At 36.6% G+C, this 27,272-nt stretch overlaps 1 protein-coding gene across 1 annotated transcript in view; it reads left to right on the top strand.

Annotated features, from left to right (window-relative positions):
• Positions 1 to 24,560, top strand: part of LRRIQ1 (leucine rich repeats and IQ motif containing 1) — a 264,793-nt gene extending 240,233 nt beyond the window's left edge. Inside the window, exon 27 of the mRNA XM_081084809.1 lies at positions 24,294 to 24,560. Coding sequence (XP_080940935.1) covers positions 24,294 to 24,301 — 8 coding nt within the window. The 3' untranslated portion in view covers positions 24,302 to 24,560. The remainder of the gene's footprint in view (positions 1 to 24,293) is intronic.
• The last annotated feature ends 2,712 nt before the right edge of the window (positions 24,561 to 27,272 follow it).

Raw genomic sequence — 27,272 nt, 5'->3', positions numbered from 1 at the left:
AATACTCTCCAGGTCCAACCCTACTGTCACAAAAGGTAAGATTTGCTTATTTTTCCAGCCAAGTAGTATTCCATTGTGCACCTCTACCACAACTTTTTTATCCACTTACCTACTCATGGGCTGCTTCCAAATCTTTGTAAATAATGCTGCAATGAATATAGGGGTGTATATCTTCTTTCAAATCAGTATTTCAGGTTTATTCAATATATTCCAAGAAGTGGAATTGCTGGGTCATAAGGCAGTTCCATTTTTAATTTTTTTGTGGAAACTCCATACTCTTTTCCATAGTGGCTGCACCAGTCTGCATTTCTGCCAACAGGGCACAAAGTTTCCCTTTTCTCAGCATCCTCACCAACACTTGTTTGTTGACTTATTGATGATGGCCATTCTGACAGGTGTAAGGTGATATCTCATTGTGGTTTTAATTTGCATTTATCTGATGATTAGTGACATTGAGCATCTTTTTATATGTCTGTTGGCCACCTACATGTTTTCTTTGGAGAAGTGTCTATTCAAGTTCTTTGCCCATTTTCTAATTGGATTGTTTGTTTGTTTTGTGTTGAATTGTGTAAGTCCTTTATAAATTTTGAATGTTTACACCTTATTAGATATATTATGGGTGAGTATGTTCTCCCATTCAGTGGGTTCTTTTTGTTTTGTTGATGGAAACCTTTACTACACAAAAACATTTTAGTTTTATGTACTCCCATTTAGTAACCTGTCAATTTAGAAGTTAGTGCTACATCTCATAGAATGTATTTTTTTTTAATTTTTATTCAGCAAGACTTGGTCTCTAATAATGTCAAATTTTAAACTTTGAGGCTATTTTTATAATTGCTTAGTCAGTTTACTCTGATTTTTCTTGGTCTCAAGTTTTTTTGGTAGGAGCTTTAAAAATACAGGATTAGTAGATCTGGACATTTTGTCCCCAAAATTTGACAATTACTTAAACAAACACATTAACACTTCAGCCCACAAATTATTCCTATAACCAGAACTGGATAGTTAAAATTAATTACTGGTATACCAAAAGCATACTTAGATGGATGGTGAAATCATCTAATAGATACATATTAAAAGTCTACTACAGAGTTGATTGATGTCCTTTAACAGCCGGACACTGCCTATTTCCACAATCTGAGACAGTTTAATGAAACAGTCAGCAATGATTGCCGACACAATTAAATGAAAGTTATTAGTAGCTATAGAATAATGTTTATGGATCTGAAACAATAGTTAGTTTCACCAGCACTTGACATCATCCAGAAAAAAAAAAATCAATATATTTGTGTGAGAGAACTGCCTGTGCATATGTCAGTTACATTTATTATTATTTGTTAAAAATCACGATTTTTGAGGATAGGATCCATGTATGTTCTATTGATCATAGATTAAAGCGTCATGTTTCTAAATGTAATATTTTAGTTCTTAAACCTTTTCTTTATGGTCATTATCTTAAATAAGTTGTTTTGCTCTGACTTTTTGTTGTTGTTGTTGTTATTGCTTTCAAATCAATTTCTTATACTAGCTACTATGGTGTGAAAATAAATAGGTATGGTCAAATGTGAAATGCATTTGTTAAATGAATGAAATTGAAGTGCATAATATAATAACTCCTCAGGCTAGTCATGTTTATTGTTGCCAAATGTCTCCCTGCTAAGAACTAATAAGCATGAAAAGGGATAATGAAAGTTTCCATGAAAAGTTTTTGGGAAACCTATCCACAAGTCTTCACTGGGAATGTGAAAACAAGTATTTATTTTACACAAGTTCCACATGAGGACTGTAAAGATGGAATTATGGGAATAGCATCAATGGAAAGCAACTACAACATGGTAGTTACTAATGTTCTTTGGCGCATGGAAGAAAATTGACAGGGCAGCTGTATTAAAATGCAGAAAAGAACAATGCCTGCTACATAATAGGCACTAAATAAATACATGGTAAACGAATGTGTAAATAAAAGGAAGATTTTTAATTAAAGCTTTCAGAGACCCCAAGTGATCTTGAAAATCTAATTTTGGTTTTAAATTCCAAAAGATAACTGCTTAGTAATAAACATTTTGGAATTTACTTAGGAGATATACTTTTGCTAACCATTTACTCTGGCAAAATTAATGTGGGAAAAATGGGATGAGACAACATTATTAGAAATTAAAATATAGTTTTAGATAAGAATTGGGTTGATAAAAGGACTATGCATATGATGGGAAATTATTAGTATTATTTATGCCAGTATTCTTTATTTACAAATACTTTTGGACACTTAGTTGTAAATATAATGAAACTGAAAAGATTTCTGAAGAGAATTTAAAAAATGATTGGAGAAGTTGGGAACAGATCTTCCCTGAACTGACAAAAGTAAAGGGACATAGGACCTGATTTTTAGGTCCAACTGCGTTCAGTAGAAACTGGATACCTAGGTAGCTTATAAATTGTTAAATTTCATTCTAGCTTCTTATTGAGTTACACTTGTTACTCCCTAATCAATTTATAAGTTTAAATACAGTAGTTTCCCATTATTTGTGGTTTCACTTTCCATGGTTTCAGTTACTGTGGTCAACCACAGTTCAAAATATTAAATGGAATATTTCAGAAATAAACAATCCATGTCTTAAATTGCACACCATTCTGAGTAGTAGTAATGAAATCTCACTATGTCTCACTCTGTCCTGCCCAGGATATAAATAATCTCTCTGACTAGGTTATCCAGGTTGTGTATGTCTGTACCACCTGCCCATTAGTCACTTAGTAGCCATCTTGGTTAGCATATCCACCATTGTGGTATCACAGGACTTGTGTTTAAGGAATCCTTGTGGTTAAGTACTATCCGTGGTTTCAGGTATCCTTTGGATGAGGAGGAATCACTGTACTCTATCTACTAGTTTGGTAATAACCTGAGTTATAGAGAATAATTACCAATGAAAAGTTTTAGTGTTTTTTTTTTAAAATATGTCTTATTGATTTTCTACAGAGAGGAAGGGAGAGGCATAGAGAGTTAGAAACATCGATGAGAGAGAAACACCCATCAGCCGCCTCCTGCACGCCCCCCACTGGGGATGTGCCTGCAACCAAGGTACATGCCCTTGACTGGAATCAAACCTGGGACCCTTGAGTCCAATGCTCTATCCACTGAGCCAAACCGGTTCTGGCAGGTTTAGTGTTTTAATTAATTTAAGGAACATGTAACGGAAGGCACATCTAGTTCTGAAAAAAAAAAAAAAAAAGAACACCTATTTAGATTGTACAACTGAAAATCAATCAAAGTTTCTTTAGAAAAAAGTGTTGAATCATATTAATATAAGAACCACAGAATTTATAAAAAAAATAGTATTTTTAGCACCACATTCTAATCATCTCTATCTGTGTATACACAGCCACAAGATATTCTTAAGAAGACGCAAACACAGTAGTGTGTCAAAAGTAATAAAACCTAGGAAATCAGTGCATATGATAAGAAGACTGTAGATCAAATGTGAATGCTAGCTATTATAAAAGATCAAGAAATAGGCAAAATACAAAAGTAAAAATTTATATAATATCTATCAAAATAAGATTTCCCACCACCTATAGTATGTATTGGCCTTCATCCTTAGGGATTCTTTTTCAAAATAAATGCACTTAGATAAAGCTAATTACTATGTCACACATGTTGATTTAAAAAGAAATAATAATTGTGATGATTTTTAGCATTAATAACAAATACTGCAGTTATTTTTATGATTATCAAATGTGTCAAACCTAACTTTTCTTATTTCTATGTTGCTTACATGTTGGGTAAAAAAAATAACTGTACATGTCATTGTCCAATTGGGATTTTGAGAGACAGATACTTTATTAATCTCTTTATAAGTTATATAAAAAACATTCACTGAGAAAGCTTGAGAACAATTTAAGAAGCAAGCAATATCACCACATTGCATTGAGGAAATCTGGGTGTGATAGAAACACCCTGCTTGTTGTTCTGCTTTGTTTTCATCCTTACTGTTAGACTTTAAACTATCTACCTGAAGTCCACTGTAAATGACCACTATTATTTGAGGCTGGACATAGAAATGGCCTTAAGAAGTAACTGTTATTTGAACACTATAATACCTACCTCAACCTCAAACTGGCCAAGTGTAACTCAATTATAGCACTTAAATGGATGTAAACGCTTTGCTGCTAAAAATTTGTTCTGGTCACTTTCATTAAACTGCTGATTTTTTCTTCTCCATGCTTTACTCATGCTGTATCTGCTGTTAAGCAATACAATATGGCAAGGACTTTGAAATTATTTCTATGTCCAGACACATAGTGTTGAGTGTATCAATGAAAAAAAATCCAATGACGTATCACTATACATCATGAAATTTCTATTTTGACCTGCTTGACAAAGTTTTTTTTTATACATACCAGGAGAGTCATTCAAAGCATTTTACATATTAAATTACTTATCAAAACACAGCATATATAGACCTTGACATTTGTTAAAGAACCAAGGATTTAACAACAAAAAAAGAATTTAAAGGACCAAAACAATTCTTTAGCAGAACACAGATTATGTAGCAAAGAAGTGACTTTTTGAAAGATAAAGCATGCTTATCAAGACATACTTTCAGCATATATGTAAGAGACAATTGGTTCATGTGCATGATCACCTATAAATATGCAACAGAGTGTTTAAAAAGCATAAAATCTATAACAATAATGTTGCAGGAAAGAGGAAAAAAAAACCTGTCACAGTTCCTTTAGCCATAACTTTTTATGCCAGGAACACACCAGCAGATCTAGCTTTAATAGCAGTTTTGGAGGCAAGATTATCTATTATATTTTCATGTGAGTAAGTAATTCTACAATGATTATACATTGACAGAATCAAATTGCTACTTTCATTTCTAGAGTAATTATAGGACGAAGTAATAGCTTTGCTATGAATGCCACTATGTGGATCCTTTATAGGTGTGTTGTTTTACGCTTCAATTTATTTTCTATAGATCTGGTGGTTCAAAAATGTATACGATTAACAAAAAGAATCTCACAAAATCAAATGAAAGAATAAGCTATATTGATTACTGCTCAAATTGTTCATTTACATATTGCCAAACAATAAAAGCTTTTAATCACATCTAAAATATTGTTTTTAAAAATATATATATTCACATAACTATTTATGTAATTTTAAACACTAGTTTTCTACAGCATTTTCATTTCACTAAAAATATCCTTCAAATGTTTATAAAGCTATTTTGTAATATCACACAATATGATTTTTAAATAATAATTATTATTTGCTGAAGGAATTACACTAAACAATGAAAAAATCACAACCTGCCTTTTAAATACAGGGTTAGATTGTGGCTAAATACAAAAAAACTTGAAGATTCTTTATCAGCTTCAAAATAAAGACAACAGAACAGTGTTAGGAATAAAAACTTGCACCATACTGTAAATATGTAGTCAATAAAAAAACAAACAATTTTAGAATGCAGAAATAGTTAAGAATTAGGACTTCAGCCCTGGCCAGTGTGGCTCGGTTGGGTGAGCCCCGTCCTATGCACCTGGAGGTTGCTGTTTCTATTCCTGCTCAGGGCATATGCCCAGGTTGTGGGCTAGATCCCCAGTAGGGGGCATGCAGGAGGCAGTTCATTGATGTTCCTCTCTCTCTCTCTCTCTCTCTCTCTCTCTCTCTCTCTCTCTCTCAAAACAATAAAAATGTATTTAAAAAAATTTTTTTTAAAGAATTAGGACTTTGTGTAAAAATAAAAGCTGTTTTAATGTAATTCCATTTATCTCATTTTGAAATAATTATTTTAGAAACCTATGATGTTACCTATAAATATTTCAATATTTTGTCCACTCTTCTTACATATTATTGCCATCTTTGATAAAAAGCATATAATAAGAATAAAGGCATTAAATGACATAAGATTATTTCATCAAATATTAACCAATAATAAACTATCTTATATAATTATATTATAAAATACATACTTATTTCTATGTATTACCTTGAATTATGCTTGCATGAAACTTAATTAAGCTTGCTCTATTGGAACACAATATTGTGTTAGCCATTTCTGGAAATCCACTTATTCTTTTTTAATTTTTTTTTTTCTTAAATAAATATATCTGAATTCTAAATGTGTCCCAATAGCTCTACATTTCTCAGACCTCCCTGCTCCCCCATCCTTCTAATCCTAGCATTCTCCCTAAATAATGTGTTCATGTACATACATACTTGATATCCAGGATATAGTTTATTTATCAAAGAATTTTTACTGCTCGGGTAAGATGGGGGTTTACTGTAACAGTGTGTGTGTTTTTTGTTTTTTTTGCTTTAAAAAAAAAGAACAAAGTATATTCCATTCTGTTATTTGGAAATAACATATTTCCAATATGTAACTAGCAAACACAAAGTAGATAAGTTTTTAGCATACTTTCTTATGTTTTTTAGGCTACTATTTTATCATTAGGAGATTCTTACTTTAATATTGCTGTTGCTTGAAAGAGTCCTTACAATTTGGCAAAGGACTACTTACTGACTTACAGGGAGTAGCTTAATGCAGGCTAAATCTGGCTGGTACATGAAAGCCAACTCCACTTAGCATCTCCTAGTTGTTCCTCTCTCTGCTGTGATTGCCTTCACGAGAGCCAGCTGTGAAGGCCTCCAAACCCCTGATCTGCGTTCTGTTTCTGACTCTATTACAGACTGTGCCTGTAGCCATAGGCATTAGCCTCTCTATGCCTAGCATACCCATTCCTAAAACAATACCTTTTATTTTATTTTTTCCTGCCTGTCAGTAATGTTCTCTTTGTAGACTAAAAGTAAAATATTCTCTCTTTATAGAGGCTCATTAAACTCCTTTGTATTGGTGTTCCTAATCACATTTTTAAGATTAAAAGTCAAAAAGTAATACTATGTTTTTGAAGAGCATGTCAATATAAAATTGACTTTGAAAGTGAAAAAAAAAAAAGAATATTCACCATCATATTGCAACTAACTTGAAATTACAGACCAATTTCCACAAACAGTCTAATGTTTCCTAACCTATCTATTTGGATACATATTTTTAAATGTTTAAAATTTTAGTTATAAAAGTATTAATTTTTTTAAAAAAGAATTAGACATTTTCCCTCTACATTTATTTAAAGCACAAAAGCATCATGGTGGAGAGTCACGTGGTTTAAACCTTGCCCTGAAGCCAGCCCTGAGGGAGCTGTGGAATGCTCCGCTCGGCTGCTTTTCAAACCCTCTCCCCACACACCCAGCCCTGTGCGCTTGCTTAATCCTCGGGAGATTTAAAGCAGATGATCATAGTTCTTCAATAATATTCTTAATACAGTGTTTTGGGGTCTTGCCCAGTAAAACGTTCCTAATCAACTATCCCATTCTTTCAACCGCTATTTGTTTTTAACCTCTAACAATTTTTGTTACTTTTCTCTGGAGAAATCCTAATTTGTTGACTATAGATAATGATTTATTCTATTTTATAGCACAGGCCTTACCACCACTGCAGCATAATCAGAAAGGCAATTCCCACATCAACCCTGTAATGCACAGGTTTTCCCCCTCATTTATAAAACGAAGCTCAGAGAGGCTATGGCATATCCAGAACGACAAACCTGTGTCATCTGCAGCCAGACTAGAACCCATAAATATTTTTAGACTCTAGATCTAATATTCTTTCCATTTCACCAATAATCATTTATCTGGAAGTTGTTAATCCAATCAGTTGTTAATTCTAAAGCTAATTTTAAGGCGGTCATTATTTATGAAAATATAAGCAATTATAAAAATTTAAACTATGAAAATATAAACAAATGTAAGTATCTAAATACTAAAATGATATATTATCTAATAGTCTTGAAGTACCAGGGATATTTGAATTTTAGGTACAAGGAAACTGTCATAGCTAGTTACTCTTTTAGTTTCTTTTATTTAACCTACTGGTAAATATGATTTAGGCAAAATTTTGATTATATCATTTTGCAAACAAAATGGAAATTCAATATACTTTTTTTTAAAACTCAAAGTTCACATAGTTCTATAATGAATGTTGTTGACAAATCTATTGCTTACTTAAGTAAGTTATTTGGATCAAGTTAAATGAAAGTATACATTTAATATCACTGTCTAGGTTTTTCAATTAAAGGAATACTTGCACCAATGATAGCAAATGCAGGACCTTCTAAGAAAGAACGGATATCATTCCGTGACAATCCTGTACAACTCAGTGGTGGATGGGGAAGTGGCAAAAAGAAGGCGAAAACTTCAGACTAATTCTTCAAGCTTCAGCATGTGGCACTTGATTTCTTTTGAAGAATTCTGTGGATATTTGGTCATGTTACCAATTGGATACAAGGTTTTATTACTCTATTGTACTCTATTTTATTTGCATTATTACCCATATTTTATTTTGTTTTATGGTGGAGTTATATAATTTCCAGTCTGTAAAATGCAGTTTTGCTGTTGTTCCTATGTTCATGTAGAATGGCCTCCAGAAATTAGTTCTTGAACTATTGAAATGGAATTTACATATTCAATTTATTTTGTTTAAAAGTTTATGATTTATGTATTAAAGATATTTTTAGTTATTGATAAGTTATAATACCATACACATGAGAGAATATAACTATATTTTATTGACACTTTATAGTAATAATAAATAATCTATTAATACATTTTATTTTACCAGATTATTATAATTAGCTACTTCAAAGATAAATATATATATGAAGTAATTAGAAATAGACAATGAAAAGGGCCTTCTTTTCTTGTTTGACTTTGTCATCTTAAATAAATTAGAGTTATGTTAAGAAAATATACATTCCATTAAAATAAAATTAAAATATTGATCAATTTAATGATTGGATATTTTATGTGTAACTTTTCATTCAGATGTATGTTGTTATCATTTATGAAATGTAGATACTAATTCTGGTTCATTAAAATTATTGTACTGACTCAAACATACTTTATTATTTTAATTTTTATTAAGATAACTTAAATTATTGTTTAAAAATATTTTCAAAGCACAACCTTATAATTTTGCAACATTAATATGTTGTCTAAAATGACAGACCAGTTTTATTAAACTCTTACTATTATGTAGTTAATATTCTGTGATATCGTAGTAAATACAGTGCATAAAATCTGCATTGACATTTAATGCTCCTTAGGACCTTTTACTCTCCTGGCAATGAGGCCCTTTTCACAAAGCTAAGTTCTCCAGGGACTTTCCAGGGTGTTGCTGTGTAAAAGGACCCCGTGAACTTTAGTTTTTATTCCTTTATTTTTCCTTTTCAATGAAATATTTCGTTTAAAAATGTGCAGATTTAGAGATGCATTTATTTAATTTGTGCCTCCTATCTACTCTTGGAGCTCTATTGCATTTCAAACCTATAAATTTCTTTTAACTTGATTGAGATAGAAATGTTAATGAGCCTTGAGCTGTCAATCAATGTAGAAAACTTAGATTCAGATGTTGTGGCCTAGAAATTGAGTTTTGGAACATAAGCTCCATATGTAGTTGCTTTATGAGCCTGCTGCTACGCCATCCTTTTCCTAACAGTATCCACCAACCAACATAATGTGATGACAGAAAATATTTTATCTCAGCTTATTATGAACCCTGAAGGAAAAAGCCACATTAAAGCTGATATTGACAGGGTGTTATGGTTTGTATGCTCAAATCAATCAAATGAAAAAGCTAGGATGAGAAATGAGATGCTTATCATTAAACTGTGTGTTTTTAAAAATATTTTTATTGATTTTTTAGAGAGAGAGGAAGGGAGAGGGAGGGAGAAAGATCAATGTGAGAGTGAAACATTGATGGGCTGCCTCCTGCATGCTCCCTACCTGGGATTGAGCCTGTAATCTGGGCATGTACCCTGACCAGGAACTAACTGGCAACCTTTTGGTGCCCGGAACGATGCCCAGCCAACTGAGTGATACTGGTCAGGCCATGATTAAACTATTTTGGTGCCTAAAAATAATTTAATCTATAATTTCCTTATTCTGTGATCCATGTAATTGTTTCATCATAGTATTATTATTTTTATCCTCACCCAAGGATGTGTTTATTGATTTTAGAGAGAGAGAAAGGGAGAGAAAGAGAGACATCGATGTGAGAAAGAAACATTGATCAGTTGCCTCCTGTAAGCACCCTGACCAGGAACCAAACCTACTACCTAGTCAGGTGCCCTGACCAGGAATCAAACCCAAAACCTTTTGGTATACAGAACAATGATCAACCTGATCAACCAACTGAGCCACTGGCCAGTGTTCATAATATTAATTTTTAAAAATATGTTGTTATTGATTTTAGAGAGAGAGACAGGGACGGGGGAGAGAGATGGAAACATCTATGAGAGCGAAATATCGGTCAGCTGCCTCTTACACACTCCACACTGAGGATCAAACCTGAAACCTGGGCACATGCCTGACCAGGGTAGAACTGGTGACCTCTTGGTACATGGGTCAATGTTCAACTGCTGAACCACACCAGCCGAGCATCCTAATATTAATTTTGAGGAAGATGATGAGTACTGATGCTCCTTAAATTTTAGGTGATGATATGTATATATATTAGTTTCCTAATTATGGCATTAAATTGAAAATATGCTGTTTATTTAGCCACAATAAACAACAGATTTTCAATGATCATTGAAAAAATCATTTAAAAAATGATCATTGAAAAAATTATTTTAAAATGATCATTTAAAAAATCTTTCAGAATTTAAACTTACATTAATACCAGTTTATTTGTGTTTATAAAAATAGTAAAGGTAAATTTGAAACACTGTTTCTACTCTTTAAAGGCTAGAAAATTATTGAATAAATTTCAAATTATATTTATTTTTTTTAATTTTAACAATTGCATAAAACCTGAATGAAATCAAATTAAGAGATATTCTGTTTTTGTTTCCTTGGGGAGACTTTATGGCAAATATTTGTCTTTTTAAGATTTGGAAAGATAAAAACATGAACCTAAATGTCAGTTTACTAAATTACAGATTGACAGTGATGGATCTAGGCAATGCTACTCTTCAAATACATAACCTGAAGTTACATTTTGTCCTTTTCTGCACCCTATGAACTAACTCCAACCCCTTTCCAATTCAATCCTCACCTTCCTACCTCCTCTTCCTTCAGCACTACCACAAGCAATTATCATCCTTACTTCTAATAGGAATGGTAAAGTGAACCACTGACCACAAAAAGGCTGATGAAAGTATTAGTTTGGTGGGGTGTTCGGACATTCTAAAATGTCTTTATTTGAGAGTTCACTATTCAGGGGTCCTCAAACTACAGCCCGAAGGCCACATGCAAATACAAATATTGTATTTGTTCCCGTTTTGTTTTTTTACTTCAAAATAAGATATGTGCAGTGTGCATAGGAGTTTGTTCATAGTTTTTTTAAAAAACTATAGTCCGGCCCTCCAATGGTCTGAGGGACAGTGAACTGGCCCCCTGTTTAAAAAGTTTGAGGACCCCTGATAGATGCATGGAGATATCACCTTCCCAAGGTTCAATCTGCCAACAAGACCTTTGTGCACAGAGTTTGTTATAAGACATGTTATTAGGTGTTTGGGGGAAGTATTTCAAACCTTAATTTCTTACTGTGCTCATAAATTGTATTAAGGCACAGTACTCAGATTTTTTTTTAAAAAAATGGCAGAATAATATAACAAAAGCCAAAGCACTGCTATAGGCACCATTCTGCCTTAGAGGCAAAAGAGAGAATATGCTGGGATTCATAGAAATTAGTGTTCAGTTTGATTTTTGTTTTTTGAGAAAATAAGGGAGAATTCATTTTAACCTGAAAAATTATGTTGGGAGGTACAGACAGAAATTACAAGGTTTTTAGAAATTAAAATTGCAAGTGAACAATAAATAGCAGTATTTTAAGAGGTCTTGTCTAACATTAAATCCTCCCATCATCCACATAATAAACTTTGGTCCTTTTATTTCTTGATTATGTTGTTTAGTTATTGATTCGATCATTGCCATGATTTTTTTTATTTCATAATATACTCCTATTTCCTCTAAGTTTCCTCAAAATCTGGGCATTGACACAAAGTTTAGAGCAGTAAAATTATATATATAGGATTTTTTTAAATCCTTACCCGAGGATATTTTTCCATTGATTTTTTAAAGAGAGTGGAAGAGACAGGGAAAGACAGAGAGAAACATAGATGTGAGAGAAAAACATTGATTGGTTGCCTCCTGCAGGAGCCTTGACCATGGCCCAGCCAGGGAGGAGCCTGCAACCCAGGAATGTGCCCTTGACTGGAATCCAACTGGGAACCCTTCGGTCCACAGGCCGACGCTCTATCCCCAGCTAGGGCTATATAGGATTTATTTTTATAATACTTAACTTGTAGCATTCTATAATCAAAGTAACTATAATAAGTTTCTTAACTTATTTTTTAAAAATGTTTAAAAAACATTTTTGCAAATAAAAAATAATTTGCCATTTAACTTAATAGATATTAAATAAGTGAATAAGGTCTACTCATTATACATTTTATTTATTATTGTACTAGTGACCCGGTACATGGATTCGTGCACATTGAAAGGAAATTAATTAGGAGGTGGCCAGCAGGGTAGGACTGGGCAAGATGGGCCAGACCCGCCCTGGAGCCAACCTCCCGTGGTTCTTTCCCAGCTGGCCCCACCTGGGGTGGCACCTTGGCTTGAAGGGCATCTGCGGAGGAAGTGGGGTTCCTCTGGCAGGTGGGGTCCCTTGACCTGGCCTGCGGGGATCAGGCCAAAACTGGCTTTCTGACATTTCCCAAGGGGTCCCAGAGTGCAAGAGGACACTCTGCAACGTTGCTGTGTACAGGGTGTGGGACACAAAGGCAAGTGTGCAGTAAACCAGATTCAGGGTCCACGGTGCCCTGCAGCAACATAACCCACAGCCAAAGGTGGAACCGCACAGCCCCGTGAGGAATCAGGCTCCCTCCTCTCTGGTTTCGGGGTGCGTTACCCAAGAACCGCCGCTGCCACGTCACTGCAGCTTGGCAGCTCCTGTGTTGAGTGTTTGCCCCCTGGTGGTCAGTGAGCATCATAGCTACTGGTTGGACAGACACTTAGCATATTAGCCTTTTATATGTATAGATTTACTATGAAATACTGTTTCTACTATCTTTAAAGGCTAGAAAAGTGTTCATCATCTGGATTTATGATATTTATTATTGTACTAGGAAAGGTGAGTTTTCTATTGAATATACTTTAATTTAGGGGAAGAAGATGACCCCTGAGCGTGCTATAGAATAATTTTGTTACAGCTAATTTGTAACTGAGCACTAATAGAATATCTAATTCTACTTTCCATTTCAGTATAGAATGAAATCCACTACCTACCATTTTATCTTTGCTTACCTAGATGAAGCATCTTTTGTCGTTCATGATTGTGAGATTCAGAGAAAGCCTTTTTCCAGCAGATGAAGATCTACAATCTAGATCTATGCTGTCCAAAACATTAGCCTGTAGCCACATGTAGCTACAGGATACTGTTAATAAAGTTTGTCTGAATTGAGATATTAAGTATAAAACACAGCAGATTTCAAACATTTAGTATGATAAAATAATGCAAAATTGCCTAATAATTATATATTGACTCTGTTAAAACTATAGTACAGGGGTGGGCAAAAGCAGGTTAAATTACCAACCATCATTACTTAAAAGATAAATCATAAACACACATATGAAATAATAACAACAATAAGACAAATAATACAAATAAATAATACAATAATAAATAAATAACAATAATACAAGAATAAACTGTGTTTTATGTACTCAAACCTACTTTTGACAACCCCTGTACTAGTATTTTGGCTTAAATAAAATGTATTATAAAATAATTTCATCTATTATTTTTTATTTTGCTAAATGTGAATGCTAGAAAAATTTAAAGTACATATATATTTAATGTTGCATTGCTAATGGATAGCACCGATCTGCATACTATTCTGTGAGATAACTTAGGTAGAATAGATTAATGCAGAAAATAATTGATAAGAGAATAGATAAAAGATAGTGATCACAGAAAACAAGGCACAAAAATTCCTATTATAAGAAAAGAGAACTTTTAGTCTACTAAACATAGTGAATATTATTAAATAAAAAGGAAGGATAACCTCCATTATGGTTTAGTTCTAGACGTTAAGAACTGGAACCAGCATAACTGGATTCAAATATGCATTAATGAAATTTATGCATATATTTAAAATTTTTGTTTTAATAACAGACTGTCTTATAAAGTCAGGTTGAAATCTTTTATGTTACTGGTAGCAAGAAATATAATTAATATCCACTTTGTAGTCTATGTTGCACCAGGTTTTACATATGAATAGCTGTTAATTTTGCAAATGGCATGATTTGAACTGTGACATAAATGGGGTCTTTTAATTGGAGCCATATTATATTTGGCATCTTATTGTATTATCAATCCAGTTTTAATTTAAGGCACAAAACATAAAAGCCAATAACAGTTACATAATGAGCATAATGCATTTGAAAATAACAAATGTGTGTTTATAACTTCTAAACACATGAAATCAACACATGCTTTATGCAGTACTACCAAACCACCATTCTTCCTTTCCCTCCAAATATCATATAGATCATCTACTGCTCCTCGGAGCCAGAATTTTACCCAAATCAAAGATTGAAAAACTTGTCATGTGGCTTTTCACTTATAACCTTTATCCCTGCCTGCACTCTAGGGTAAGAGCCTCTCTAGTAGATCTGGAATGACCACGTACCTGCAGGGGAGAGGCCTCTTTAGAGCTCAGTAAGGAAGAATTAATAAAGCAGCACGAGAGAGCACCACACTGGCAATGTTCCCTTTCACACTGCATGGTCAGAATGAGGGCTTCTCTGGTACTTGTTCCTCATCTTTGCTTTTGGAAAATAATTAGCCAAGGTACTACAAAAAGACAGATCCCTTCTATAAAGCTTTTGATAAAAGTAAACCAATTCAATTAACAGTGCAGCAGGTGAAGTTTCCCTCTTGTTTCCAGGCTTATTTTTGCCATGACTGAATGCAATCTTCATAGCATCCCTCCCTTTTAGTAAGCGTGGGTATAACCACGTTTACATTGCAAGAGCAAAGGTGAGAACACACTTCAAGCCTAGGTCTTCCTTATGGGGGCCTGAATGCATCCACCAGGTGAGTAAATATAACATAATGTTTTTAACATGTCATTGGAATTTCTGAAGAAAATTTCTCCTCAAAGGCTATAACAGAAACTTTCAAAATTGTTTTAGGATCCTCATAGAATTGGCCTAGATCAGCATTATACAATACAAATATAACATGAGCTACATATGTAATTTTAAATTTTTCTAGTAGCCACATCACAAATGTAAAAAGAAATTGATAAATTAATATATTTTATTTACTCCAATATACCCAATGTGTTATTTTTATCAAATGAAATTATAAAGCCATTATATTATAAGGAAAAATTCAGTTATACTATCCCCTAAAATACATATCTTGGAGAAAAATAAAAATGATCTAAAATGATTTCTGATATCTATAAATGTGTAACTATTAGTAATATTAAACTATGCATATTCCAAATTGAATAAATAAATACTAACTCTACTGCTTTGCTTTTTGATGTGGAATTGAGGTTTCCTCCCACATTGGATTCAAGATATCTCTCCTAATTTCATATCAACAGAAAATTGCAAGAAGACATAGTAGGGTGTTTCTCTTCTTCATCTCTCTCTGGCTTATTCAGGTTTGGTCTAACCATTGACTTTCTAATAACTTTAAAACAAAACCAATGCTTAAAACAACTCAGTGTAATACATAGAACAAAGTAAGGAATCAGCATAGCAATATCGTTCTGCTTAGTACGTATTCTAATATGATGCATATGGAAGAAAGTGAAAAAAAATCATGCATTTTGTAATTCAATTGTCCTGTGTTCCTAACATCCATTGATATGCCATTTTGGGCAAGTAGCAAATTCTCTGAGCCTGTTTGCTTATTAAAATAAGATTATAACTTATAGGATGCTATGAGATTAAGTGGCGAAGTATATCTAAAGCCCCTGGCTCAGTACCTTGTGTATCATAAGCACTCAATAAATGGTGACTTGACACAGAAAACCTTTCCAGACCAATCTTCCAAAATTAAACCAAAATTGGATCAATTCTGCAAACCTTATTTAGGAAGTATTTCTGTGAAAGGATGGAAAAATACTTTTAAAAGATCTTTAAAATGGATTCTCTAGTGTTGCCTTGAAATGGCAGTGGAATTCAATGTTTCCAATATATACATATTGAACATCCTCTACTGAAAGTGTGCCGAATACTTGGCGTTATACATGACATACATTTCTAATAACATGTTAACTTAATTTTTCATGTGGACAAGTAAAATATATATTTCTAAAAAACAGGCTGACATGTCAGCACTAGAACTCTATGTGCAAAGCTTTTATTCCAAAATAGAGCCCTGAAAATGTTTCCACTACCAGGTCTCAAAGCAGATGCCAGGTAATTGGCTAAACTGGTGACTAGCTCACATTCTTCATTTCTCTCTCATTCTCCACTTCTCATCCGTTTCCTATTTTCTCTGTAGGGAGACAGAAGGATATCGATCCCTTGACTTGATTTGTTAATGTTTATTCTGTTTTTTGAGAACAAAAAAAATTATTTGATAAATATAAATTAATTTTAAAAGATGGGTATTAACTTAGACCCAATAAACAACCCTTAAGATACTTTTATTTTAGTATTCTAAAGGAGATAAATAATGTTTTGTGTATGGAAAGGATTAATTTCAAATGAGAATGGGCAAGGAAAGGGTGCGTTCATATTCTACTTAACTGATATTGAAGAATAATATTGACAAAAGCATTTTAGGCAAAAGCTACAGCCTGGGTAAGTATGTGGAGACAGATAACAGCGACATATCCAGGGAATGGGGAATAGAGCAATCAGGGACACTATTATTGGACAGAACTAAGAGAGCCTGGTGTAAAAGGCTGGAAATTCGTGGGCAATGTGACTGAGAAGTAGGATTGGATAAAACACCCTGAGACCTCTCCAGCCTATAGATTTTAGGTTATATGTGTGCTCTCTAAGTGGAAAACCTCTATGTGATGGTTTTCAAAAATAGGAAGGTGATAGGATTCTCAGATAACATTATTACCAGTAATTATAGGGATCATATAAAAATAAATACAATTAGGAGGAAATATTGATTTAATTCAAATATGAAATAACAGTAAAGTTACTTACACCAAAGCCCCTAATTAATGGGTACACTGATTTATTGTTATTTTTTTTTAAATATTTTTTATTGATTTTTCACAGGGAGGAAGGGAGAGGTATAGAGAATTAGAAACATCAATGAGAGAGAAACATCGATCAGCTGCCTCCTGCGCGCCCCCTACTGGGGATGTGCCTGCAACTGAGGTACATGCCCTTGACCGGAATCGAACCTGGGATTCTTCAGTCCTCCACATGCAGGCTGACGCTCTATCCACTGAGCCAAACCGGTTAGGACATCTTCTTCTTCTTCTTCTTCTTCTTCTTCTTCTTCTTCTTCTTCTTCTTCTTCTTCTTCTTCTTCTTCTTCTTATTATTATTATTATTATTATTATTATTATTATTAATGTTAGGTGGGTAAAAACTTGAATGACAGAGGCATTAGCCTTTCAGTCTGTTGGAGGTTGATTTGCATATGCGGGTACTTCTTAAATATGAGGGAAACTCTTTGCAAATGTGGACACTGGCAGATCTCTCTGTAAATGCTTTTCTCAGAAGGATATTGATACTGACAGTAATTTTCAGAACAAGCTTCTCCACCCCCCCAGGAATGAGTTCCACGAAGCCTTCAGAAGCACTGTGCTGAGCCCTCTAAGTCTAGCAATGGCTGTAAAAAGTGAGTTTCTAATATGATTGATGTGGAGTTTATTAGAGAGAAAAATATTAGAAGGCCTCTGCCTTCATCTGCTTGCGCTGCTCTAACAAAGTACCAAAGACTCGGTGACTTAAACAACAAACATTTATTTCTTGGTTCTGGAGGCTTGGATTCCAAGATCCAAAATGGGTGGGTTCTTGGCTTACAGATGACAGCCTTCGTGCCGCATCCTCCCCTGGAAGGGAGAGAGACATCATGTCTCTTCACTCATGGGTGAGAGGATTAATCTCATGATGAAGGCTCTACTCTCCTTCAGGTATATCATCCCAATTGCCTTCTAAATACTCCACCTCCAAATGACACACCGGGGACTGTTTCAGCATACAAATTCTGAGGGAACGCAAACATTCAGTCCACAGCACCCTGCGAGGGACTGCATAGTTTAATTGATAAGAATTGTATTTCTAATAATAACTTCAGTATAATCTTTTTTCAATACATTGCTTAAAATGAGAATATTTTAACAAGATGTTGAGATCTTAATAGAGACCTGTATTTGTTTTAGGTTATACAGATTGATGTGTTAATTATAGAGCTGGGAGTAGGACCCCAGTCTGCCAAGTCAAAAAAATCTTTTAAAAATTGTTGGGAGTAAGCCCTGGCTGGGTAGCTCAGTTGGTTGGAGCATCATCCTGTACACCAAAAGGTTACAGGTTTGATTCCCAGTAGGGCACATATCTAGATTGAGGGTTCAATCCCAGGTCTGGTGGGTATAGGAAGCAACCAATAGATGTTTCTCTCTCACATTTCTCCCTTTCTCTCTCTCTCTCTCTCTCTCACACACACATCTTGCTCTGAAATCAATATCAATAATAATGCATTAATAATAAATAATAAATTAAATAATAATTGTAAAAACATTATCAAGTAAGAATTTTAAAAAATTAGGGGTAATACCAAAGAGCCTAACAATAGTGGTTTGGGGCAAGCACACTTACCTTAAACTAGTACATCTGGACATAGAATTCTCATGGACATTTGTCTCCCATATGTGATCCTTTCTCTTCCCTTAAATAATTTATAATTCTATATTTGGTTTTCTGAAATAGTTGAATTTTCTACTTTAAAACATTTTTGTATTGATTTTTAGAGAGAGAGAAAGGGAAAGGGAGAGCAAAACATCCATCGGCTGCCTCCTGCACACCCCCTACTGGGGATTGAGCCCACAACCCCAGGCATGTGCCCTGGTGGGCATGGGCCCTGACCAGGAGTAGGAAACCTTTTGGTGCCCCAGATGATGCCCAACCAACTGAGCTGTACCAGCCAGGGCTGAATTTTTTATTTCTAAGTCAATTTCTGTTTCATAATACTATTAGTTTATTTTTACTATGCCCATAATCTTTATTAAATGCTTCCCCATTCTGAATTAGTGCTTATAGTATGGCCAGGCACTGCCCCTGAGTTCTTTAGATACATGGACTCTCTTTATATTCACTGCCACCCTTTGACATATATACTATTCAGAGCCCCATTTTACAGAAGATGGTCAGGTACCTTTCTCAGCTTCACACAGCCAGCAGGTGGGAGAGTTGGACTCAAATCCTGTGAGGCTAAATCTAATTTGTACTTTATTACACTTTTTATGTTATAGATGGAATAGATGTGCATACATGTATGTTTTCACAAAAGTTGTGTGTAACCAGTTAACCAAACTTGTCATTCATAGGTAATCAAAAGGGTTATCTAGATCATAAAAATATAGGCAGATCAGAATGACGCTGTGGTTATTAGACAGAAAACACTTGCTCTCTAAGTGTAGTCTTTAATTTCAAGTATCATTATTGAGGCAAAATATGATAAAAAGTTATTTTTTCTACTTAGAGAAAACTAATTCTAACTTGGAAATTAATAGTGCCGCAGTTTTTGTGTGGTAACGGAACTTCAGAGATGTGATGCTATTGTGAGCATGAAGGGCAGCATTCGCTGGCTTTGGTTTGGAAGAGACTTGCACAGCACATTCACATCGGCAACACCTCTTGTCTGGTGCAGTGCAGCTTTGAAAAGGCCCACTTTAGTCATGGAGCACGTTCGTTGTTAGAAAGCTTGCTTTTTACATTAAAACAACAACAGCACCTGTATTTTACCTTGAGCCAATCCACCTATTTCCACCACTAGGGCTAAACTGAGTAAGTTTAATAACTCTTTTGCAGATCTTTTCTTAGCTAAAAACCACTATTCTTTTAACTATTCATAGCATGACATGGTTTCCACATCCCCTTTGACTCACCCACTGTTCACTAGCAAAGCTCAAAGTTATCAGTTTCTCTCTGTGAAAGGAGTTTCCAGAGCACTTCTCAGGTCCCTTGATTTCTGTTATAATACAGTGTGTAGGGAGGATCTGATCTGTCTTGATGCGTGACTGCTTCACTTTTGTTAATGTAATGTAAGTTAATTTTGTTTTAGCTACTTTAGCAACTAAGTCATGCTGTAGATTAAAAATATCCTCAGATCTTTAATGTATGGACCCTTATAAGCTTTCTTTTCCCTCTCCTATATTTATTTTTTAACTTAATTTGTGACTTTATGTTTGTCTCCATTGATTTAATTCCATCATTCCACTGTCTCCAAAAATATTTGCCTCTCATTTTTTTCTTCCCTTTTAGCTTTATAAGTAAGAATGCATACATTGTAAAACCATGTAACTACAGGATCACATTTGAGAATTATAGAATTAAGGCCCACCTTTAATGGATAGTACTTGAAGGAAATTTGTTTAATGATTTACAGGATTCCCCAGTGTTCATCTCTGGAGCTAACAAAGTTGTTTGGAAGTCCGTATGCCCTATATAGTTTGCCTCAGTATAGTCTTTTGTCAATACTTTGCTTACAATGAGAATATTTTAGGAAGAGATGTTAAGATCTTAATAGAGAATTGTATTTGTTTTAGGTTATACAGGTTGATGTGTGAATAATAAGAGATGGAATTAGGAACCAAGTCTCCCAAGTCACAAAAATATTTTAAAAATTGTTAGGGTTCATACCAAACAGCATAACAGCTGTGATCCAGCAGTTAGAGATGCCCAAAGACGCGTGTATGGCTCAAATGAGATTGCCCATAGACCTGTTTTATTGCATAAATGGAAATTACATTAACAACGTTTCTTTTCTTTGTTCATTTTGCCAAGGCTTATATTTCTTTTTAAAGTCTAAGTCAGTATTCAAAGCTGTATTAACATTAGAAAGAAGACATGATTAAAAGGCATTCTTACACAAGAGAGAATAATCAGTTACTTCGATGTTGCTTAATTCAATTTAATTATTGAACAATTCTTTATGTAGTAAAAGAATGACTGTAAACCCCACTCCCCAACACAGGTGAATCAAATGGTGTAAAAGACACCATTTCATTAACATTAATCAGAAATAAACTTTATTGGAAATGTTAGGATTTCCTATAAGTAACTGCATTAAAGAGATTTTTCCCCAAAACAAGTTCCTTTTATACTGAAAATTCTCTTTAAAAACTGAGTTTATTGTAATGTTTTGATATTGTATAAGTGATGGCAATTTCACAAATAATCTAATGTAAATGAACTACTTAAAGCCAAATTTTTCTGTCTTTCTGATAACTTGAAAACATACTTGCTGAAGTTCTTGATAAGCTAGCAGTAAATACTTCCATGGCTTGTTCTATTTGAACTTAATAATCCGCACGTGCATGGTGTGGCGGGGCCACCCTGCTAGAGACAGTGCGCTCAGTTTTGTTCAGTAAAAAGGAAGACACACGCTCAGAAAAGGTGCAGAAGCTTTCGACGGCTGGAGCCTGCCTTTTCCCAACGGGAGAGCGCGGCTCCTTCGCTCCTGAAGACAGGTCAGGGCGAGGCGTGCGCTGCTGCACACACACACACACACACACACACACACACGCACGCACACACACACACACGCACGCACGCACACATGCACGCTACTGTCAACGAGAGTTACAACTCTTCTGCTTCGTCCCCCAAATCTGCAGCAATTTGCAATATGGAAGAATTCTGTTTGCCGACTTGTACAACAAAAAGGGCAGTGTCCTTACCAGGGGGCGGTTGGATGATCTATTTGCCAATATCAGTATTTGGATAGAAAGCTTAAAAGACGTTGCTTTCCAAGAGTTAGACTTGAAAGGAGGGAAAGCAGTAGCCGGAAACATTAGCAGCAAGTGGGTTAAGCCCTGACTTCTCTCTGTGCTGGAGGATCTTTTGAGTTGACAGGAGAGGCAAGCTTCCCTCTCTGCTCAGAACAGACTACTCCTCCGGTGCGCCCTTAACCACAGCGTGGTCCCGGGTCCGAGGCGGCCTCGCCCACGGCCTCGAGGCTCAATCCGGCGGCCTTTGGAGACTCAGGCCTCACCCCAGAGGCCCTCCAGGGCGGTACCCTGCGGCTCCCGGCACGGGCGGTGCCTCGCCGAGGTGCGCCCCGGCTGGCGGCCCTGCCGCTCCGCCTCGCCTGCCCCCGGAAACCTGCTCTGCTCACGGCCTTCGCACAGGTTCCCGCGGGCAGCGCGGGCGTGAGGCTGAGCCGCAGCCGCCCGGGTGCGAGGGCGCGGGCCCCGGGGTGCGGGTCCGCGCGGCCGGGAGCCGCTCGCCGCGCCGGGTCCTGCCTGCCCTCCAAGGAGGGGCCTCCCCCGAGCTCGGCTCGCCTTCTACCGGTACAGAGAGCTTGTTGTTCGGAAACCCTGCTGAAGACACTTTGCAAATTAAAACTCATCAAAATCCCCATCAGGAATCCATAACTCTGGGGGCGGGCTGGACAGATGGGGAGAGAGAAGTGAGTGAACAGGAATCTTCATCTTTCTCTAAAGTTCTTTAATACTTTTTCGAGGAAAGGATTTGGCGCTCCCTCCCCTCTCCTTCCCCCTGAATAATCCTGAAGCGATACAGGTGTTTGCGTTTTTCTTCTTTCTGTTGAATTCACGAAGCACCACCGCAAAGAGGGTAAGCTGGTTGCGCAGGGTTTTCAGCTACTCACAAAAGGTGCCTTCTGAGCTCACCGACCAGGCGCCCCGACCCAGTCCTCCCTCCAGAGGTGAAGGGTGTCCGTGGGCGAAGGTGGGGCACCGTAGGTGGGGGTCTACCCAGAGGACAATCTCATTCTCTCTGTTTGGACCCGCTTTGATTATGTCTATTGGCCGGGACTTGACCAGGTTTGCTTAATGACCATGGACGGTATACTTACACTGTATAATCCCATTCCAAAGGAGAAACATACGTTGTTATTTTGCCTCTATCTATATCGCAATATGCTTTAAGGAAAGGTAAAAAAAAATCAATGTGTGAATGTGTATGGTTTTGGAAAGAAGCTGTCTTTCAGACATATCTAGTGAATCAGCAGGAAAGTGTATCTAAAATATTTTAGATAGAACTTTTACCAATTGATATCTCAAAGAAAATAGCGGAAGATGTGTCATAGGTAAAAGATTATTAATTTCTGGTAAAATCTGTATTTTTAAAATATAATATCAGTGGTTCTCAACCTTCTGGCCCTTTAAATACAGTTCCTCATGTTGTGACCCAACCATACAACTATTTTCTATGCTACTTCATAACTGTAATGTCGCTACTGTTATGAATCATAATGTAAATATCTGATATGCAGGATGGTCTTAAGCGACCCCTGTGAAAGGGTCCTTCCACCGCCAAAGGGGTCACGACCCACAGGTTGAGAACCGCTGCCTAGCTTATTATGCATATTTTAAAGGTATGTATCATAGAAGAGATCTAACTTTAATGTTTTTTATATTATAATAGAACCTTCTGGAGCAAAAAATAAAAGGTGATTAGAATTATTGCATTATGATTTTTAACATTCTATAATAAATGTAAGTAATATCTATAGTAAGTGTCAACAATGACATTAGAAAGTCAAAATATTTGCATGTGGGGAAAATAATCTTATTATATTTTTACATTTCAATTGAATCCTTTAGCTAGTCAAATCTGTTTCTTTAAGAAAAGGTCAACTATGTGAAAACTATTATTGAAACAAATTGAATTTCAAAAACAAGTATAGCTTTTGAAAAATCCTGTGACTTCATGAATTTCCAAAACACTCAATATTATTATTTAAATCACAGATAAATTGTATCTATTATATTTGAGAACTTTGTAACAGTACACTTGAAAGCCTGGTGGGATTGATTGAAATTCAGTTATTGGTTTTTTAAGTTAAAATTTAGAAGCTTCAAAAACGTGACAAAGTTATATAGTAGTCTGTGGGTGTGTTTTCTGGAGTAGATAATGTTGGACTGGGACATATATTTTACAGAAAAGCTTAAATACTTCTTGTGTATGCATATATTTATTTTTATCTTGATGCAAAGCTCTTGAACTGCTTTGATGCAAAATGTTTCTTTATCTCCTCTGTCTGCAGAGTTGTGAGAAGCTGAAGATGAAGCCAGGGAAAAACACAGCAGCGGAGCACACACAAACATGAGGCCGCCTGGCTTCTTGCCAACATACATGACATTCAATTATTTTAGTGCTTTTTCATGAGAGTTTTCCCTCCACCCAGCTTCCCTGCCCTTCTCCAAACCGTTGCTTTCTACATTTGGCATAGTTCATCGGATTCAACACGCATTTTTCCCAGCGTCACTTACTAATATGTCTCAAACTCGCCCACAAAATAAAGTGCTAAGATTAAAATTCTTGCAATCCTATCTTGACATTCCCACTATTACTACATAACTGTGACGTTTCTTTCAATACATTGAGAAAGAAAGGAACTAGAGTGGTCTACACAGTGCTTCAACTGCTGCTTTGATATATGTACTCCAAATATTTTTCATTTCCCAAAATATATTCTCATGGGGGAGGAGGGCATTAAAAACAGCTTTTAGACCTTGAGATATTTTTTTTTGCATACTATAATAATTTAGCCGACAGACAGGCAATCTCTTATCTGAACTTGACTTATCTGAATTTACCTTTATGTGTACGTGGTGGCAGGGGCCACTAGTCATTTCAGAGGACTTTTCAACTAGTTTAACTTATTCAATTGCTTTAGTTCTAGACTCTAAAGGGAACTAAATAAAGACAACTTTATTAAAATGCCCCAAATCTCTGTGTTTGGGGAGTTGGCACCTAATAACAACAGCAACAGCCACAAACTGTCTGTGGGGAATGATAGATGTAACTTCAAGTCAGAACATCAGCCACTTCACAGAATAGCCTTTCTACTGTGTTGGCATCCAACGATGCCAGAGGAATGAAGAGGAAACCGTCTATCAAAGAGGCTGAGATTCGAACCTGCAATATGTTTTGTTAACCCTCATCCTTTTGCTTCCTGGACTATGCGCATTCCTTCACTGCGCTTCACTCCCATCAAGGCGATTTGAGGAAGTATCAGTGGTTACACAGCACCCCGAGGTCTGCCAGTGCTGGAATCTTAGGATGTTTAATATTTTGTTAGGCTTCAAAAGAAACCGATGCCTCCCCCAACGCTGTCTCCCTCCTACTCCCACTCTCACCCATCACCTCCTACTAGTGTTGCCCGTGTGTAAATAGCAAAGGAGAGTCGCTTTATGCCCAGCAGATTCATTGATTGACATGAAGGATGGGGAGCAGAATCCTGGGATTAGAACCCAGGCTCTCCTGTGGAAAGATATGAACTATTGATACTCTCAGAGGTGAAATAGAAAGCTGGAGCACAGATGGGAGTGGTGGCCTGAGGGTGATGGGCTGGGCCTGCTAAGACAAAATCCCAATCAGAACCTCACTTAATAACTGGGTCTCACTAGCCAGCTGATGGCTCCATAGAACACTGGCCCCTGGGGCTCTGGCCATGGCAATGGCAACTGTTTGGAACTGGGGAGGGTTAAGATAGGGAATGAAGTTAGGAACAGGTTTTAAAAACCTGCAGAGGAGGAGTGAGCCATGCAGGTCTGGATAGGGTAGCTGCAAGTGCTGGTCAAAGGGCTATGGTCATTTTCCGAGAAGGATATTCTCCAAGTGCCAGTTAGAAGAACTGGTACTGGTATGTCTCAGAGAAGGCGAGACAGCCTCCCATCTGACTTCTGCTCTCTCCTCGTGACCTCTGGAAATCAACTATCATCATTTCAATTAATATTATTTTACATTTATTTTTAATAGTCCAATACTCCATTGGCTAGAGCTGTGCCATTCCCATAAACTCCCTCTCAACCTCTCAAAATCTATTTAATGAAGCTCTTGGCAAACAGAAACTCAGTTTCTTGCCAAAAACTGCAGATTAAGCATTCCTTATGGGAGTTTGCCATTAGCTGTTCCTTCTGTAATAGGCACATGTGGTTACATGTTCCAGAACACACAGGATTCCCTGTGAGAGACTTGCATTTCCAGGAGTTTCCAGGGATGTTAAGTGGGGCTGGTGACACTTGGTCCCATCCCCCTGACCACCACCATCTCACAGGGGTCTGAGGGGAGGTGGGGAGGACTTGCCAGGCAGTGGTCCCCGTGGCTTCCCTGTACCTTCCTAGGAGCTGAATTTGCATTGGTGTGCATATACTCTAGGGCTCACATCATATGCCTTTCATTTAAAAGACACCGAATGTTTCTCAGGGAACTTAGGGCTCTTAAGACGCATATTTATAAACAAGCCGACATGGCTCTACGGCATAACTAAGTTTATAGCTAGGAGTTGTTTGTATATGTCCTCAAGTCTGCAAGGCGTTCTTGCTGCTGTGAATTTTTAGGGGGAAAAAACATACTACTAAACCGTCATTTCTCTTATACCCCCCGTGTTTATTAGAGAAACTCAGACTTTCTGTATATCTGAAAATACAGAGGGGGATGGAGAATGAAAAAGAACCAACCCACACAGGAGTGAGTGGATAACTCTACACTCAGCTTTCCCGCAGGGGTGGCCCAGGAACCCGCTAGGAAATGTCCAGGGAGGGCATGGCCGCTCCTCCTTAAGCACAGTCGGGGGGGGGGGGGGCAGCCTTTCCTGGGCTTTTATGGGGTGCCCCAGCCCAGGATGTCAGTCTTGGATTTCCCGAGCCTTGATGCAGTCTGGCTTTCTCCTGGATCAAAGTCCCTGAAAGCTTTTCTGTGGCCGTGCTTGGTGCTGGCTGCAGGAGACAGTAACAATAATAATACAGCAAAAGCTACATAATTACAGGAATCGTGTCAACTCGCCAGAACCTGACTGCGCGCCCAAGTCAACTCCGAGCGCTCGGAGGGTGAACTGAGCGAGTGCCCCTGCTCGGAAGAAGCGACTGAGGGAGCGAGGCTGCTGCCTGGGGCCGCCTCTGGGCCGCCATCAGCCCGGACCTGGGTGTTTCGGCCCGGCCTGGCTTCTGGGGCAGCGCCGGGAGCCGCTCCGAGGTGCGCAGCGCTCCGTGATCTCCATGGTGGTTCCTTCCTGGCTGTG

Source organism: Myotis nattereri (assembly GCF_964212035.1).
Source record: "Myotis nattereri genome assembly, chromosome: 2".
In the NCBI taxonomy this organism is placed as follows: Eukaryota; Metazoa; Chordata; class Mammalia; order Chiroptera; family Vespertilionidae; genus Myotis; species Myotis nattereri.
This window is presented reverse-complemented; position numbering and strand designations above follow the sequence as displayed.